Below are 18,565 nucleotides of genomic sequence, written 5' to 3' on the forward strand. Positions count from 1 at the left end.
TTACTCTTTGTGTAACACTTCTCAAGCACAGGCAATCTTCATTTTACTGCACTTCGTCTTTTTTTTTTAAAATTTCTTATAATTTAATTTTATTTTATATGAGATGGGATCTCCTCCCAAAGTGCTGGGATTACAGGCATGAACCACCGTGCCCCACATGCGCTTTTCAGATACTGTGTTTCTTACGAATTGAAGCTTTGTGACCACCCTGCACTCAGCAAATCTGTTGGTGCCATTTTCCCAACAGCATGTGCTCACTTCATGTCTGGGTCACATTTTGATAATTCCCACAATATTTCAAAGTTCCTCATTATGATTCTATCTGATATGGTGATCTGTGATTAGTAATCTTCAATGTCACTATTGTAACTGTTTTGAGGTGCCACGAATCGTACCCATAAATCAGTGTGTTCTGACTGCTCCAATGACCAGCCTCTCCCCTATCTTTCTGCCTCTCCTCTGGCCTCCCTATGCCCAGAGACACATCCATATTGAAATCAGGCCAATTAACCTTACAATGGCATCTAAGAGTTCAGGTGAAAGGAAGAGTCTTAAATCTTTCCATTTAAATCAAAAACTAGAAATGATTAAGATTAGTGAGGAAGGCATGTTAAAAACTAAGATAGGCTGAAAGCTGGGCCTCTTGCACCAAACTGTTAACCAAGTTATGAATGCAAAGGAAAAGTCCTTGAAGGAAACTGAAAGTGCTACTACAGTGAACACAACAATGAAAAGCAAGCAAAGCAGCCTTACTGCTGATGAGGAGAAAGTTTTAATGGCCTGGACAGAAGATCAAACCAGCCAAAACATTCCCTTAAGCCAAACCTAATTCAAAGGGCTTAACTCTCTTCAGTTCTATCAAGGCTGAGAGAGGTAAAGAAGCTGCAGAAAAAAGTTGGAACCCAACAGTTAAATAACACTGAAAATTGTAGGGACCTTCAGAATTACGCTAAATCTACTCTGTCTGTGCTCCAGAAATGCAACAAAGTCTGGATAACAACACATCTGTATACAGCATGGTTTACTGAATATTTTAAGCCCATGGTTGAGACCTACAGCTCAGGAAGAAAAAAGATACTTTTCAAAATATTACTGTTCATTGACAATGCACCTGGTCACCCAAGAGCTCTAACAAAGATTGTTGTTTTCATACCTGTTAACACAAAATCCATTCTGCAGCCCATGGATCAAGGAGTCACTTTGACTTTCAAGTATCATTACCTTAGAAATACATTTTAAAGACTGTAGCTGCCACAGACAGTGATTCTTCTGAAGGATCTTGGCAAGGTAAACTGAAAACTTTTCATCATTCCAGATACCATTAAGAACATTTCTGATTCATGGGGCAAGATCAAAATATCAACATTAACAGGCATTTGGTAGAAGCTGATGCCAATCCTCATACATGACAAAGGGTTTCAAGACTTCAGTGGAGGAAGTCATGGCAGATGTGGTGGAAATAGAAAGAGACCTAGAAATAGAAATGGAACCTAAAGATGCGACTGAATTGCTACAATCTCATGATAAAACTTTAACAGACGAGGAGTTGCTTCTTATGGATGAGGAAAGAAAATGGTTTTCTGAGATAAATCCACTCCCAACAAAGATGCTCTGAACATTGTTTCAATGACAAGATATTTAGAATATTACATAAACTCAGTTAATAAAGCAGCAGCAGGGTTTGAGAAGATGGACTCCAATTTAAAGATGTACTACTGTGGGGCTGGGAGTGGTGGCCACCTGTAATCCCAGCACTTTAGGAGGTAAAAGCAGGCAGATCACCTGAGGTCAGCAATTTGAGAACAGCCTGGACAATATGGTGAAACCTGTCTCTACCAAAAATACAAAAATTAGCTGGATGTGGTTGTGCATGCCTGTAGTCCCAGCTACTCGGGAGGCTGAGGAAGGAGAATCACTTGAACCTGGGAGGCGGAGCTTGCAGTGAGCCAAGACTGTGCCATTGCACTGCAGCCTGGGTGACAGAGCAAGACTCCATCTCGAAAAAATAATAATAATAAAATAAAAATAAATAAAAATGTTTTGGCAGGGCACGGTGGCTCACGCCTGTAATTTCAGCACTTTGGGAGTCCAAGGTGGGTGGATCAGTTGGGATCAGGAGTTCAAGATCAGCCTGGCCAACATGGTGAAACCCCGTCTCTAGTAAAAATACAAAAATTAGCCAGGCATGGTGGCAGACGTGTGCCTGTAATCCCAACTACCAGGGAGGCTGAGGCAGAAGAATTGCTTGAACCCGGGAGGTGGGGGTTGCAGTGAGCTGAGATCATGCCACTGCACTCCAGCCGGGATGACAGAGTGAGACTCTGTCTCAAAAAAGCAAAAACAAACAAACAAAAAAGATGTTTTATTGTGGGTGAAAAATGCTCTTAAACACCATCACGTGCAACAGAGAAATACTGTGTAAAAGAAAGAGTCCACTGGTGCAGCAAACTTCATTTCTGTCTTATTTTAAGAAATTGCCCAGCCACCTCAACCTTCAGCAACCACCACCCTAATCAGTCAGCAGCCATCGACCTCAAGGCAAGACCCCCCAGCAGCAACACGATTATGATTTGCTGAAGGCAGACTGTCAGCATTTCTTAGTAATGACATATTTTAAAATTAAGATACATACTGTGTTTTCTCAGACACAACGCTACTGTACACTTGGTAAACTACAATGTAGTATAAACATAACTTTTGTTTAGACAGAGTCTCACTCTGTCACCCAGACTGGAGTGCAGTGGCACGATCTCGGCTCACTGCAACCTCTGCCTCCTGGGTTCAAGCGATTCTCCTTCCTCCTGCCTCAGCCCCCTGAGTAGCTGGGATTACAGGCGCACACTACCACCATACCTGGCTAATTTTTGTGTTTTTAGTAGAGACAGGGTTTCACCATGTTGGTCAGGCTGGTCTCAAACTCCTGACCTCGTGATCTGCCCGCCTCAGCCTCTCAAAGTGCTGGGATTATAGGCGTGAGCCACGGCGCCTGGCCTAAACATAACATTTATATGCACTGGGAAACCAAAAGATTTGGGACTTGCTTTGCTGTGGTGGTCTGGATCCCAGCCTACACTATCGCTGAGGTACACCTGTATGAGCAAGTCTGCTAATCCCTCAGCTGAGTAAATGACATCCCTTCTGACCCCACATGTCTTTATACTAAAGAAACCTTTTTGTCTCTCAGATGAGTGGCCGCCAAGGAAGCTGATGGAGAAAAAAAGGATTTGTTCAATAAATTATTTGAATCCCTACTGGGTGCCCCACATTGTTCTAACCTCAATAGCAATGAACAAATCAGGCAAACAGCCTTGCCCTCCTCATGGAGCCTATATTCTCATTTGCATGTGAGCATTAGTACCAAGGAGGATGGAGGAAAGGGGCTAGGGAGAAAAAACAAGTAAAATATAACACAGCATATGTGGTGTGTCAGATGATGATAAATGATATGGAGACAAGTCAGGAAGTGCACTGTGAATAGAGGCTGTTATTTGAAATCGGTGATTCAAGAAAGTCCTCACTGAGGTGACATTTAAATTGTTACGGAAGTCTTTCTCCGAAGAATGGGAAAACAGCAGATGGGGGAATTTTGTGGAAGGTCAGAGAGGGAAAGAGGGTTGGTGGGGTGGCAGATTGGCTCGTATAAGGCCCTCAGACTTCAGCTTTTCCTTTAGGTGACACAGAAAACCGTGGGAGACTTTTAAGTAGCAGCATGATCAGACATAGGTCTTAAAAGCTTCCCTCTGGCTGCTGTACTAAGAACAAACAGCCTGACCCTTAAGGGAAGAGGCAGTCACCAGGGGGCAGACTACCTCAACAATCCACACCAAAGATGAGCTGCTTTAGTTGAGTGACAACAGTTAACTTGGTGAGTAGACGATTCAGGACATATTTTGAAGACAGAACAAAGAGATTTTCTATCTGACTGGATTTGGGGTATGAAATAAAGAAGAGAGTCATGGAAGACTAAGAATGTGGTCTGAATTGTCACTTATACTGAAATCAGGAAGACTGTAAGAGGAACAGGTGTCAATACCTGGATATAAAAGTCTACAGAGGTCTAGGGAATGGTCTGAGTTGGAGGTACATAAGTTTGGGAACATATAAAGTTATGAAAAGCCACAGAATTGGATGACAGCACTGAAAAAGTTGGTATAGACAGAAAAGAGGTCTAAGGGCTGGAAGTCCACCCTCACCCCCAGGATGATTTAGCATATATATCTGAGTTAGGGCCCAGTCATATGAATCCTTAACAAGCTTCCCAAGTGATTCAGCTATCCCTCAAACTTTGAAAACACCCACAAGCAAATGTCAAGATAACCTCAGGCTGAACTGCAGAATTTTAACTTAACTAAGTTCAATTTTATTTATAATTTCATAAGATGAAATCTATACTTCTAAATTCCATGAAAATTGTTCATGAAAAACAAATACCTATCATAAATTAGACCATTAACTCCAAGTTCCTTCAATTTCCTTCTGTTTTCAGGATCATTGGTGTCATCACCCCAGCAGAATATGACTAGTCCCTTAGCTTTTGCCTCTTGAATATAGGACGGGTTTCTGAGCAAGTCTTCAGTATGTGCATTTATCCCCTAGAAGAAGAAAAATTAGTTGTGCATGAAAAAGAAACATTAACTGCAAAGCTAAATGCTCACACTCCAAAGTACAGTAGGTGGGAAAAGAAAATGTTTTTTCTTCCAATTATTTTATCTTATTCTTTTTAACGGACACTTCATATATAAATATATTCACAATATATTAATATATACATAATTTATAAACATACATATTGAATGTGCAGTCAAAAAAATTTACTAATGGAATGCTCTATCAAAACAAGTTTACATTCATCTGTAAAATGGGAATAATATTTTTAAAAAGGCATACAGTCTAACCATTTTTAGATTATTCATAAAATCTATTCAGAAAGTTAAACGAAAAAATGTAATGTATGCCTGTAACAAATTTTGCACTTAATTTGTTTTTCATTCTGAGATCTAATATCCTCGCTTTTAAGTAGAGCCACTTGTTTGCTACAGTTTAGTCAAAACGTTAACCATTAGATGTGTAAAGTAATATGAAATCTTTACTACTCCTCTACAATAAAAATAGAAAATTAAAAAGATAAAAATTCAAACATAACTTACCAGTAGATTTTCGAACTGTGCAAAGCTCATTGCAATGGGGGTTGTCCGAGATCTGAGGTCCATGAGTTCGGGATAAATCTCAGATTTTCCTTGAGTTAAAAATAGTATGGGATATTTGTTCTGCTTTTGCCGAACCCTGAAAAGAAACAATTTAAAAAATACCTTTCAATGGGGAGTAACTGTAATATTCCTTTTTGAAATTTTAGAAAACACTAAAAGTAAAAAGAAAATAAATGAGGTTGGGCGCAGTGGCTCACACCTGTAATCCCAACACTTTGGGAGGCCAAGGTGGGCAGAGCACTTGCGGTCAGGAGTTCAAGACCGGCCTGAACGACATGGCGAAACCCTGTCTCTACTAAAAATACAAAAATTAGCCAAGTATCATGCACAGGCCTGTAATCCCAGCTACTGAGGAGGCTGGGGCACAAGATCGCTTGAACCCTGAAGGCAGAGGTTGCAGTGAGCCAAGATCACGCCACTGCACTCCAACCTGGGCAACAGAACAAGATTCTGTCTCAAATAAATAGATTTTTTTTTAAGAAAGAAAGAAAACAAAGGAGCATAGTCCCATTACTCAGATAAAACCACCAATAACATGTGTTGCCTTTCAGGCCAGGTACAGTGCAGTGGCTCATGCCTATAATCCAAACACTTTGGAAAGCCAAGGCAGGAAGGTCACTTGAGCCTAAGAGTTTGACACTAGCCTGGGAAACATGAAGAGACCTCATTTCTACAAAAAATACAAAATTAGCCAGTCTTAATGGCATGCACATCCAGTCCAGCTACTCAAGAGGCCAAGGCAGGAGGACTGCTTGCACGCAAGAGGTCAGGGCTGCAGTGAGTCATCATTGCACCACTGCAGCCTCGGTGACAGAGTGAGATCCTATCTCAAAAACAATTTTTTTAAAAATAAAAGATAAACACAAATTTAAAATTTTTCTATACAAGAGCTAAAATATTCTCAGAAATTGTCAGTGATAAATCCCTTGGGAGCTTACAATATGGTAAGAAGTATATGACCTGCCTGTAAAACAAAAGGGTGTAAGGTTCTAGGACCCAGGAGGTGTGGACTTCACAGGAGTAGTAGGCACCCTAGCAAGCAGTCAGAAAAGGACATGAGGACACACAACCTGACATGATTTGAGAGAACAGATCAGGGGAAAGCTGGACAACTACCCCAGCTCCAGACTGGTACCTTAAGTCCTAGACACATTCTAAGAGTATAGGAAAAAACACTGGGTATTACTCACATTGTGCAAATATCTGCATCAAATGAAGAAAACACTATTCTCCTCTTCCCAGAATTTTCTAAAACAGTTTTTAAAATTATATCCAAAAACAGATTCATGTCAAAATATGTTGATAAGTTACCATCCCACATTCCATCCTATGTGAAACAGAAAGCAAAATAAAAGTCACTGCACACCCTAAAACCACAGTGCTAGAAACTCTGTTTTTATTCTGGCAAGCTATGATAGAAAGAAGCCCTGACAGCATCTAGTCCAACTATTATTTTATAGATGATGAAACCTGAAAAGATTAAGTGACTGGCCCAAGATCATAAAGCTACTTAGTGATGACACAGGTCATAATTCAGATACAGAGACTCTCATACAAAAAGCAAGTAACTATTAACTATATCATCAATACACTTCTGCATTATTAAAGTTAAAATAAAAGCTAAAACTCTAGAATATTGCAGTTCGCTATGATTTTATTTCCATAAATTATAGGACACGTCATCTGCTAACAAATAAATAAAATGTCCCTATTAATTATTACCAGTTTAAAAGTCTCATTCTTTGGGTCTTGGGCATATCAAGTAACCAAAAATTAATTAAAATAATTCAATAAACATAGCCAAGACACCAAGCCAGCGCTATTGACATTCAAATGTTAAATGTTTTAAGTGTTAGTCACTGAAATAATTCTGGAAGCTCAGAAAACTAAAAATCACATTATTAGGGTAACCTTAGTCGAGCATTCACTACATTAATAAGGACCAGCTTGTCATAAACAGCATGATTTGAGGGCAATTACAGATTATTCTGACTGAAACAAATTCAAGGGTATTGCTCAATGCCCAATCATGACATCTGAATTAACTACTTTCAACACCCCACACCCTACCCCAAGCCCCTTGACATGCATCCCATCAATTTGCACATATTCTCTCTGATATATTCAATAGTTAGCTAATTGTTTTCCACAACTGAAATATAAGTCCCAGGAAGCCAAGGCCTTATTCTCTTTTGTGCACTGCTTGTCCCAAGCACTTGGAAAATGCCTGGCCCAGAGCAGCTTTTTGAAAAACATTTGTTGAACAAAAAATTGACTAAATTTGGAAGTGATTTAAAACACAACTGCAAAAACATTTTTTTCTGAGTAATTATTACTAGCTACTGTTAACAACAGAAAACTGCTTAGAAAATTATTTAAAACATGTTATTAGATGGGAAATAAGAAAGTAAAAACTAAATCCAAGAGATGTGACTGTCCACTTTATAAGTATCTCCCCAAAACCATATTGTTCACACAAGACACATGTAAACTGAAATTTCTACAATAATCATCATTAATCTGAAGTACTCACATACTAGCATGAATGTAAGATATGTTTTATTTAAAGGATCCAAAAGCATTGTGCTTGATGGAGGAAGCCACAATGAGATTTCATTTTAGCTTATTCCATTAAAATACAAAGAGAGGAATGAAAGAATTTTTTAGAAAGGGCATAGAGAGTACAGAATGTGCGGCACAGAGAATTACTTACCCTTTGTTGGCAGATCCATTTTATTTCAATGTTAAACCCTACATCTTCTGGCAGAGACTCTAAAACCTAGAGTTTTGTTTGTCGGTGGTAAATTTTGTTTTTGGTGAGATGGACAGCAGAATAAGAAAACAAAAAAAAAATAGAATTATTACTAAAAATAAGAATTTATCATTAGTAGCAATAAAATGTTTTGTGCATAATGCACAAACATATTTTGTCATACTCAAAGCGACAGCCTGTTAGATGATTACATTAAATAAGGTCAAAAGAAATTAAGCAGCAAAAGCGGGGGTCTCAGGCACTGTCTGTGATAACTGACCAACACCAAGATGGTTCTTAACCTTAAATCCTTTCCGCCATTACTAGTGAACATCCAAAGTGAACTCTAACACAATAGGCAACATCATGAATTCAAGACATTTGTCATGTATTCTACATTGCATTTGGGGATGTCAATCCACTTGCCTAAAATCTATGAAAAACCATGATTTTTAGATTGTTTTGAAGGTGATGATGCTAAACAAATACCATAACTCCCTGAAAAGATGTATCCCCAAATGAAAAGATTAGGCTGAAGCTCATAAATCAAAAAAGTTATAATTTATATAAATGACAAATGCTATCAGTGTATCTAAACTAAATTAACTAGACACCTTGCCATCAGATTATTTTGGCAGTTGTAACTAGAAAATGATGTTGAAAATATGAAACTTGGTTAGTAACCTCCAAAGAACAGACTTGTTCAGTCTTAAACAAACATGAAGGCCAGACATATACATAAATATGCTCAGGGCAAAATGAATTTGACAGAGATTATGTTTTATTATTATTATTACTATTTTTGAAGCATAGTCTCACTTTGTCACCCAGGATGGAGCAGAGTGGCACAATCTCAGTTCACTGCAACCTCTACCTCTGGGGTTCAAGCAATTCTCCTGCCTCAGCCTCCCGAGTAGCTGGGATTACAGGTGCCTGCCACCACACCTGGCTAATTTTTTGTATTTTAGTAGATGGCTTTCACCATGTTAACTAGGCCAGTCTGAAACTCCTGACCTCAGGTGATCCACCTGCCTTGGCCTCCTGAAGCACTGGGATTACAGGTGTGAGCCACTGTGCCCGGCAGATTATTTTAGATACTTCAAAATTTTAGATATCAAAGAACATGTGTAGCATATATGGTATTTAATTTTTTAACAGTAAATAAATGCCTACAAACAGAATAACATAGTGGTAAGAACATAGCCTGGGAGTCTGGTGACCTGGCATCTAGCTGTGGGTCTACTCTAACCAGCTGCATGTGAAGTACAGCATCTAAAACAGTTTATATTCAATTTTGTGTGGGACTTTTTTTATTTTCTCCTGTATCTAAAAGACTTATTTAACACATCTGTCATATTTTTGCTGGACTAATGCAAAATCAGAAAGATTAAGACAATACATTAGTGTTGAGATTGCTCAACAGCGAATTTGCCAGAAAAGTGTCTATATAATGAGATTATTTTTGGTGTTAAAATTTTTTTTTTTTGAGACAGAGTCTCGCTCTGTTGTTTGGGCTGGAGTGCAGTGGCACAATCTCAGCTCACTGCAAGCTCCGCCACCCGGGTTCATACCATTCTCCTGCCTCAGCCTTCAGAGTAGCTAGGACTACAGATGCCCGCCACCATGCCCAGCTAATTTTTTGAATTTTTAGTAGAGACGGGGTTTCACATGTTAGCCAGGATGATCTCGATCTCCTGACCTCGTGATCCACCTGCCTCGGCCTCCTAAAGTGCTGGGATTACAGGCGTAAGCCACCATGCCTGGCCAAAATTTCTTTGTGATTGAATTATGATGGCAAAGTGAGTACATGAGTTTGCGTGTGTGTTTTAACTTATTTGACTAAAAGGTTGTCAAACCTGTATTACAATTTAAGATTTTTTTTTTTCCGGGAATCATGAAATTTCTAAAAAACAAATGATTTTAGCAAATCAAATTAGAAGAAATGATCTTACTTAGATGGGCTTCATAAACACTTTAAAAATCATACAAATTATATTTTATTTATTTATTTTTGAGACAGGATCTCTCCCTGTTGCCCAGGCTGGAGTGCAGTGGCACGATCACAGCTCACTGCAGCCTCAACCTCCTGGGCTCAAACTGTCTGTCTGCCCTGGCCTCCCAAAGTGCTGAGATTACAGGAATGAGCCACCATGCCCGGCTAAAAATGATGTTTTAAATGCATCAGGATAATGTTCATTGTAGGGGCTCTCTTTTAGCGTCCTTTTTGCAGAGTGAATAATCAATACTTAATTTACCTTTAACCACTGAGATTTTAATGATTTAGATTGTTTTATGAACCCCTCAAGAAATACATACCTAAATATTTTAACAAAATATTCATTGTAGTCACGTCTTTCCTTTCTAAATCATTTCTAAATCTTTCCTTTCTAAATCAAGTTTTAGCAAGTAGCTAATATACTAGATAAAAACCATTAAGCTAATAAGCTCCACTCCCCAAATAAGAATTTCCACATAATAGTTAACTAAAATTACCTATTTTTGCCTAAGAAATCTACTATACCTGACATGAACAGAAAGACCAGAATTTAGAAACTGGAGTCGACAGAACAAAAGCAGAGCCAGCATCTCTTTGGCATCTGTGTGGGCTTTCCTGATGCTGTCAAGGATATTCCTGTATTAAATTGTATCTAGTTTTTAAATCTTCATGCTAGTTTTTGCGTGAAGATCTATTTTTTCAGAGTGAATTTCTGAAATTTCAATATCATCTTAAGTAAGAGGGGCACTTATTTTCTTTGGTTGAAGAAACTCACTTCTCTCCCAAAACTAAGGAATAATTTAAAATATTGTTAAAAACAAACAAACAAAAACCTGCCTCTCCCACCATCATCTTTCTCTCACCCCATACCTGTGCCCTCTCCTTTCCATTTATAAACAGAAATAAATGGATTTGCTACTCTTACCAAATTAACATACTGAGATGGGAATTTTTATTTATTTGAGTAGAAGTTACTCTTGGGGAAAGAAACAAAAGTAGCACAAGTATACCACACAAGAATGTATCTTGTTGGCTGGGTGTGTTGGCTCATGCCTGTATTCTCAACCCTTTGGGAAGCTGAGGCTGGGGGACAGCATAAGTCCAGGGGTTTGAATCCCCTTGAGACCAGCCTGGTCAACAAGGTGAGACCGTCCCTACAAAAAAATAAAAAAATTAGCCAGGCATGGTGGTGCACACCTGCCGTCCCAGCTACCTGAGAGACTGAGTGAGGTGGGAGGATCACTTGAGCCAAGGAAGTGGAGGCTGCAGTGAGCCCTGATCACACCACTGCACTCAGCCTGGATGACACAGTGAGATTCTCTCTGTCTCTGTCTCTGTCTCTCTCTCTCTCTTACACACACACACACACACACACACACACACACACAAAAGTATCTTCTCTAAAGGCACCAATGATGATAAGTTCATATTAACATTGTTTTTAACACAGTCTTTTAAGGATCCTTTTAAGAAACAAAAGTAAATTACTCATACATAACAAAGTTAATGATAGCCTTGCCTTGGTTTTCCTCAATAACTTACCATCTTAAGAGAAGGAAATGGCTGATTTTCTGAAAAGGAATTTTCCTCCTGGACCACAGATTCTGAAATTTTAAAACAAAAAATCTCAGTAAATAAAATACCACTATATCACTAAGAGCTTTCTTAAATCCTTAGCGCCAAAAAAAGAGGGAAAGAAAGAGTGTGAGAATCGCGAGAGCATAAGTAACTCTGAGATCCCCCTTTTTTTAAATAGAGATAGGGTCTCATTCTGTCATCTAGGCTGGAACACAGTGGCATGATCATCGCTCAATGCAGCCTCAAACTCAGGCAGGCTCAAGTATTGATCCTCCAGCCTCAGACTCCCGAGTAGCTATGCCCACAGACGTGCACTACCACATCCAGCTCATTTTAAACTTTTTTTGTAGAAATGAGGTCTACGTTGCTCAGGCTAATCTTGAACTCCTGGCCTCAAGCAATTCTCCCAACTTGGCCTCCAAAAGTGCTGGGATTACAGGAGTGAGCCACCATGCCCGGCCCCTATATACAGTATTTTTAAAGGCTCTTGTATTTATTAACCATCAAAAACCCATTTTCTAAATAAGTAACCTTCATGAAAACCAGTTTGCAATGATTAATAAGACAACAGTCTGTAGACCCAAGAGTGATTACTTTCTTATAAAATTTGTACTAAAGTACTGCTCTTTAAAAAGTACTCACAAGCTGTGATTTTGCTATTTTTCCAGAGAATTAAGAGTTGTGTGATTTTGCTAAGACTAAATTTGAAATACTAAAATCAGCTCAGAAATTACAAATTAAGAGAATATATAGCTACTATTGTGCTTTAGTTATCATTATCAATTAATACAGACTAAAAAAAATTATTTTCCAAAAGTGGAAAAAATTAAAATATCAAGTTTTTCTTAAAAACACACACACAAAACTGTATTACAAATTCAAAGATAAAATCATGTAAAATTTTACAGTGGAATAAAGGTAGAATTCATTTGATTACTAAAAGTCATAAAATACCTATGACTCTATATAGTTACATTTATGCTCTGGGTGGGGATAATCTTTAGTCTTAAGCACTTCACGATCTTTATAAAGATATTAAAACTGTATGGTTATCACAATGACAGATAAACACCTATATCTATAGTGCACCTACTATATGTACAGCACCATCAGTCTCTGGGAATAGAAAAACATTTTCCTACTCCTGAGGAGCTAACATTCTAGTTGAAAAGATGGGACACATATGAAAATAAAGGATTTAAAATGAATACAATAAGCCTCATATGAATGGCACAGCCATTAATTTCCATGGGAGTAGAAAAGCAAAGTGAAATTATAAAGGGATGTGGTAGGCAGGACAAAGCTTACCCACGGTCATAACAGGTAAATGACAGAGCTGGTTCAAATTGACCCTGAAGCTGGATTCTATAGCTGATTTACTTTCCACTTTGTAATGGTTAAGAATGTTTGGAAAGATTGATAGGTATTAATACTTTGATCATCAAGCTAAGAAAAGCAATGCAATGGTTACTATACACATGATACGTATTTAGTAGAAAACAAACGCAAATTTCCGAACTATAAAATTACATTTAGAAGGCCCAGTATTACATTCATAAAAATGACCAAGTATGTGCTAAAATGGATTTTAAAAATCCTATTAATGCTAACTACAAAAGGAAAACAGTGTTTCCATATTGGTACGTACCTTTCCGATCCTTAGATTTCAATGCAGTCACATGAGTGAGCTAGAAAGCACACAAACAAAATGAAATTGGAAAGGAAGCCTTAGCTTATGAAGAGATGGTTAACAGAACTATAACTTGAAAAACTAGCAAGATAAAAACGCCTATAAAATGTAGAACTATCAGTTTAATAAGAATAAGCACTAGCCACTGTATATATTTTATATGTGCATACATATATTTAAGATAATAATCAAATACTCAATTAGGGAAGAATATAAAAATTCTTCACTAGATAACTGTTAACAGGGAATCATGCATTTATTTAGGTTCCTAATAGGGATACGAAGAGGAACCATGTAAAATGATATGATACAAAATATTCAAATGTATTGGAAATTAACATTTATTTACCAACTATTGCATAAAAGGCCTACTGTAAAATAATGACCATTATATGAAGAAGGGCTACCGCAGAACAGAAGCAACCTAAAGATTATGAACGGGCTAGCCACTATGGCCTACAAAAACTTACGTCTAGTTTGTTCCTTCATATACAAAAACCAATGGGGTCCATGGAAATGGTTGGAGAAGGTAGCTGGATCAATACAGAACCCTTCTCCCAAACAGAACAGAATACCAAAGCACACACTCTACACATTAAACATAACAGTCATCCCCATGTGCAAAGAAAACATAACCATATACAACCAAGTACAATAGTCCTAAACTAAGGGATGATTTACATTTCATGTTGTTATTACTACCTTTAACAACTGGAGTTGGTCAAATGTTAATTCTTTTACTGGAATTTCAAATAATTCAACTGGATCAGCATCAAATTTCTAAAAAAAAAAAAAAAGAAAGAAAATTAAGAGAAAAGTGAGCCCTAAATTATCACTGAATGCTCACACTAGACAGGCCTAGCAACTCTATTTACTCAACCATGAGAATAACAGTGAGTAGCCATACTGAGCCCATGCGGGGGACCCCTTCTAATCTAACATCACCTCCCAGCCCTTATATTCTGGCTTTCGTTTTTACTGCAGTGTAGAATACCCGGAAGGAAAAAGGAGCTGGGAGAAAGCTGTAGCGCTGAAGACAACTGAGATAGAACCAGAAGTCAGTCATCTCCCCTACTTCTTGTTATGCTGTCTATACATTTTCTTTGATACTTATCCATACTACATGACTAGAAATCAATATGAAAGTACTATATAGAATTTATTTCTGTAAGTTTCTAATCTTTTCAAATACTTTTAAATATTTGATTAAAAACAGCAGACACATCAAACGTCATGAAAAAATTGTCTGATTAGCTATAAACCGTAATACTTAACAAGCACTCTGAGCTATCATGTTTCCCCCAGAAGCAAATCTGTTGTATTAGGTTTTAATGTCTATCAAATGATCAATGTCACTCTGTTGAAGGCACTTCTACAGGAAATGAATTAAGGTATCACCAATAAATCATCTGTCCAACAAATATACTAAAATCCACCACATATATATTCATTCATGTACATTGGTATGAACCTGTACATACATAAGGTTTTTCTGGAACACATAAGAAACTATTAAGAGTAAGGCAGTGAGAACAAGGAAAAACAGGAAAGATTTATTTTTCATTTCATAATCTTCTGAAATACTTACATTTTTTCTAATGAACATGAAATGTTTTTATAAGAAAAATACCAGCTTAAAAATAAAAATTCAATATAAAAGTTCATTGCTTTCATTTCTCAACTCATTCAGGTTCAACTTCAGATCAAGATATAGCCTGGTGAAAATGGGGCATTAGTAATATTTGAACTCTCATTGATTTTCAGAAGTAAATTGTAACTCGGCCAGGTGCAGTGGCTCACATCTGTAAATCCCGGCACTTTGGGAGGCTGAGGTGGGCGGATCACTTGAGGTCAAGAATTTGAGACCAGTCTGGCCAACATGGTGAAGCCCTGTCTCTACTAAAAAATACAAAAATTAGCTGGGCGTGGTCCAGCTACTTAGCAGTCTGCAGTCCTAGCTACTTAGGAGGCTGAGGCAGGAGAATTGCTTGAACCCAGGAGGTGGAGGCTGAGCCAAGATCATGCCACTGCACTCCAGCCTAGGTGACAGAGCAAGACTCAGTCTCAAATAAATAAGTAAATAAATTGCAGCTAGATCAATTAATCTCAATCTTGGCTAATAAGATCATTTATCACTTTACTCTTTCTCATTTATCTTTTCATTAATGTTCTTCCATGGCTAAAACCACCTGTTCCATGTGTTTGGTCACTCTACTCATGTAATCTAAATAGATGCATCTCCTTCCTTCCCCCTCCCTTTCTCCCTCCCCTCCCTCCCTCCCTCCTTCCAATACCATTTCGCAGAAACAAAAGGGTCCTTTCCTATACATCATAATAATCCAACCCCCAGGAACTCTGATTAAAATTCACCAGCAGGTGGTGCCAGGTTCCTTGTCACACTCTTTCATACAACAGGCAGTATCTGGTACAGTGATGTTAGCAAACTAGACTAACTTGAAATCAACTCAGTTGGAAATTAATACCCAACACAGTTTCAGCGTCCACGTCCCTGAGAAATCACTTGGTTACATAGTATACTGACGTTTAGGGACTATATCATTGTCACGATTATGTTTGTACAAAAACAATTGCAGTTTTTTTAAAGCTACATAAATTTTTAAATCTCATTCTGGAATCCCTCCCCCCGCCCCCATTATGCCCTCTTCTCCATTCTTCTGGTCCCCTACTCCAATTCAGGCTTACCCTTCCTGTAGCCCACATTGCTGCTCGCCCTGCCTGCAGTCTCTGTCCTCTGACATTCCTATTTCATCAGCTACCAAAACATTAGTCGTGAACATTTCCCTTTTCAGCTAAAAAGTATTCCCTACCTCCCTAGCTCTTGAGTCTAAACCTCTTCACTGAGGCCCTCCGCCATCTAACTCCAAACCACTTTTTGAATTTTTCACTGTGGCTCATTAGCTTTATTAATTGAAGAAGCTTGAAGCAGAAACAGCTGGAATTCCAGAAAACAAACACTATGATATCTTCCTCTCTTGCCTCAATATAGTAGCACAGACAGTCACACCACCACAGAAATCACCTAGAATGTCCCTTTTCTATAACATAATAAAGTGTATTCAGCAACAGAGACCCTACTCTAGGAAGGCAGTATCCCACCTCATTACTGTCTCAATGTTGCAAGAGCATGAGAGGGAAGGACTGGCAGGAATACACCAAAAAAATGAATTAACCAATTCTATTTAATAAGTAATTTAAAATATTTTTAAAACTTCCCAGTTTTTAAACCTTTTAGCTAACATTAAGAGTTTGAAATGAAGAAATTTCAACGTACCTTTTTCATAGTCAAACAACAGGTCAGATCATGATATACCACGGGCACAAAGTCCTTTGAAAGGTGTACATCAAATTCCACAAAGGCTGCACCCTGATAGAAGGAAGCAAGTATTTGAAAAACATTGCCTGGTACACAGTACATCTCAAACTGCAAGAACATAAGAAATTTTTGTTCACTATAAAATTATGGACTTGTACAAACTTTTTCTAAAAAGCAATGTATTCTCTTAAAACAATGGCTTTTCTCTTTTGCAAAAGCACAGCTACTTTTTCCTGGGCAAAAAAAAAAAAAAAAAAAAAAAAAAGGACACAGATTCACTTTAAAACATCCAGAGGCACCTCAGTGGCAGTGAGACAGCCTTCGGGCTGTCACTTCTACAACTGCTATCGGCAGAAACGGAACCCAACAAGTGCCTCAAGCTCAGGGATCCCTCACATTGCTGCCCACTGTCCCTGCAAACCTTAGCTGCACAGCTAACATGAAAGATTTGGTGAGGAAAGGAAAGGAATAAGCTGCAAAGCGCCTTAGCTCTGCTCCTTAGTGCACCTGAGCAGTCCACTGTACAGCCTTTCTCAGCAAAATGTCAGTACTGAATGAAAGAGGAAGCCATAACTGCTGATGAACAGACAGAGAAAACAGAAACAGGAAAAAGATGATGCTCATGTCCAGTTTCCTAATGAGAGCCAAACAAATGAGGAAGACATGAATTATAGTTAAAGCCAAATTTCTAAAAACCAGATCCATACAGAAGGAGCAGGACTGAAATTAAAGAAAAAGAAAGAAAGAAAGAAAAAGGCAGATCCACTCACCCCCATGAATTAATTCAGTTAAAGTCTGTATGTCATAAACTGACATACAAATATGCACCTTTCCTGAAAGAAGGCCAGCTGCGATAGAAGGAAGGAAGGTTTGAAAATTCTGCAACACTACTTTGCTGTGACCCACAGAGGTGCTGTACTAGAAAAGGTGGGTGCATTTCTACCCCTTACACCGGCTCTAAGTTGTCAAGGGGTAGAACTCAACATGTGAATACACATGATCACAGACTGGAGTCAAAGGAGTTCAAGACTATGGCGAGGGAGCCTACTTCCTTGCAGACTTCTGAAGCGGGAAACTTAGCACCTCTTGTTTGAAACAAGACAAAACCAAAAACCCATTCTACCAAAGAGGACAAACCCTACCAGTCCCAAGTAGTTCTGTGAAACATTTTAAGTTGTAGCTTTCTAATTTGTTTGGTTTTAGACAACCATAATCCTTTTAGAAAACAATTTTAGTAGAAGACAAAACTTAATCCCAAAATTCATTGTAAGGTTTAAGTAATAAGCCAATAACAGACCAAAACATCTTCACAGATATGTATTTAACATTAAAATAATTCAATAACAATTAAAATAACACTTCTGAAAATGTGATCCCTGTGAGTTACAAAGGATTTCATTAGAATATGGAAGAAAAAGGCTTAATGAAATCGTCTCTCAAAAAGCACATGTCTAAAAATTCTTGGCGGGGTGCGGTGGCTCATGCCTATAATGCCAGCACTTTGAGAGGCTGAGGCAGTCAGATCACTTGAGGTCGGAAGTTCAAGACCAGTCTGGCCAACACGGGGAAACCCCATCTCTACCAAAATTACAAAAATTAGCTGGGCACGGTGGCACACGCCTACAATCTCAGCTACTCGGGAGGCTGAAACTGGAGAATCGCTTGAACCTAGGAGGTGAGGTTGCAGTGAGCCGAGATCACGCCACTGTACTCCAGCCTGAGAGACAGAACAAAACTCCATCTCAAAAAAAACAAAAACAAAAACAAAAACAAAAAACAAAAAAAACCCGGCTCATCACACCAGGCAAGATGGCTCATGCCTATAATCCCAGTACTTAGGGAGGCCAAGTGAGGGGATAGCTTGAGCCCACAAGTTTGAAACCCACCTGAGCAACATAGTGAGATCCTGTCTCTACAAAAAATACAACAATTAGCCAGGTGTGATGACACATGCCTGTGGTCCCAGCTACTTGAGAAGCCAAAGCAGGAGGATCACTTGAGCCCAGGA

At 38.4% G+C, this 18,565-nt stretch overlaps 1 protein-coding gene across 1 annotated transcript in view; it reads right to left on the reverse strand.

Annotated features, from left to right (window-relative positions):
- GPCPD1 (glycerophosphocholine phosphodiesterase GDE1 homolog (S. cerevisiae)) overlaps positions 1 to 18,565 on the reverse strand; it is a 57,986-nt gene that overhangs the window by 8,391 nt on the left and 31,030 nt on the right. The window contains exons 11-18 of the mRNA XM_011975390.1: positions 16,516 to 16,608; positions 13,926 to 14,003; positions 13,182 to 13,221; positions 11,498 to 11,559; positions 7,921 to 7,986; positions 6,398 to 6,534; positions 5,148 to 5,283; positions 4,432 to 4,592 (exon numbers count right to left, since the gene is read on the reverse strand). Of these exons, the coding sequence (XP_011830780.1) occupies positions 4,432 to 4,592; positions 5,148 to 5,283; positions 6,398 to 6,534; positions 7,921 to 7,986; positions 11,498 to 11,559; positions 13,182 to 13,221; positions 13,926 to 14,003; positions 16,516 to 16,608 (773 nt within the window). The remainder of the gene's footprint in view (positions 1 to 4,431; positions 4,593 to 5,147; positions 5,284 to 6,397; positions 6,535 to 7,920; positions 7,987 to 11,497; positions 11,560 to 13,181; positions 13,222 to 13,925; positions 14,004 to 16,515; positions 16,609 to 18,565) is intronic.

The sequence above is a fragment of the Mandrillus leucophaeus genome, unplaced genomic scaffold, assembly GCF_000951045.1.
Source record: "Mandrillus leucophaeus isolate KB7577 unplaced genomic scaffold, Mleu.le_1.0 Scaffold101, whole genome shotgun sequence".
NCBI lineage: Eukaryota > Metazoa > Chordata > Mammalia > Primates > Cercopithecidae > Mandrillus > Mandrillus leucophaeus.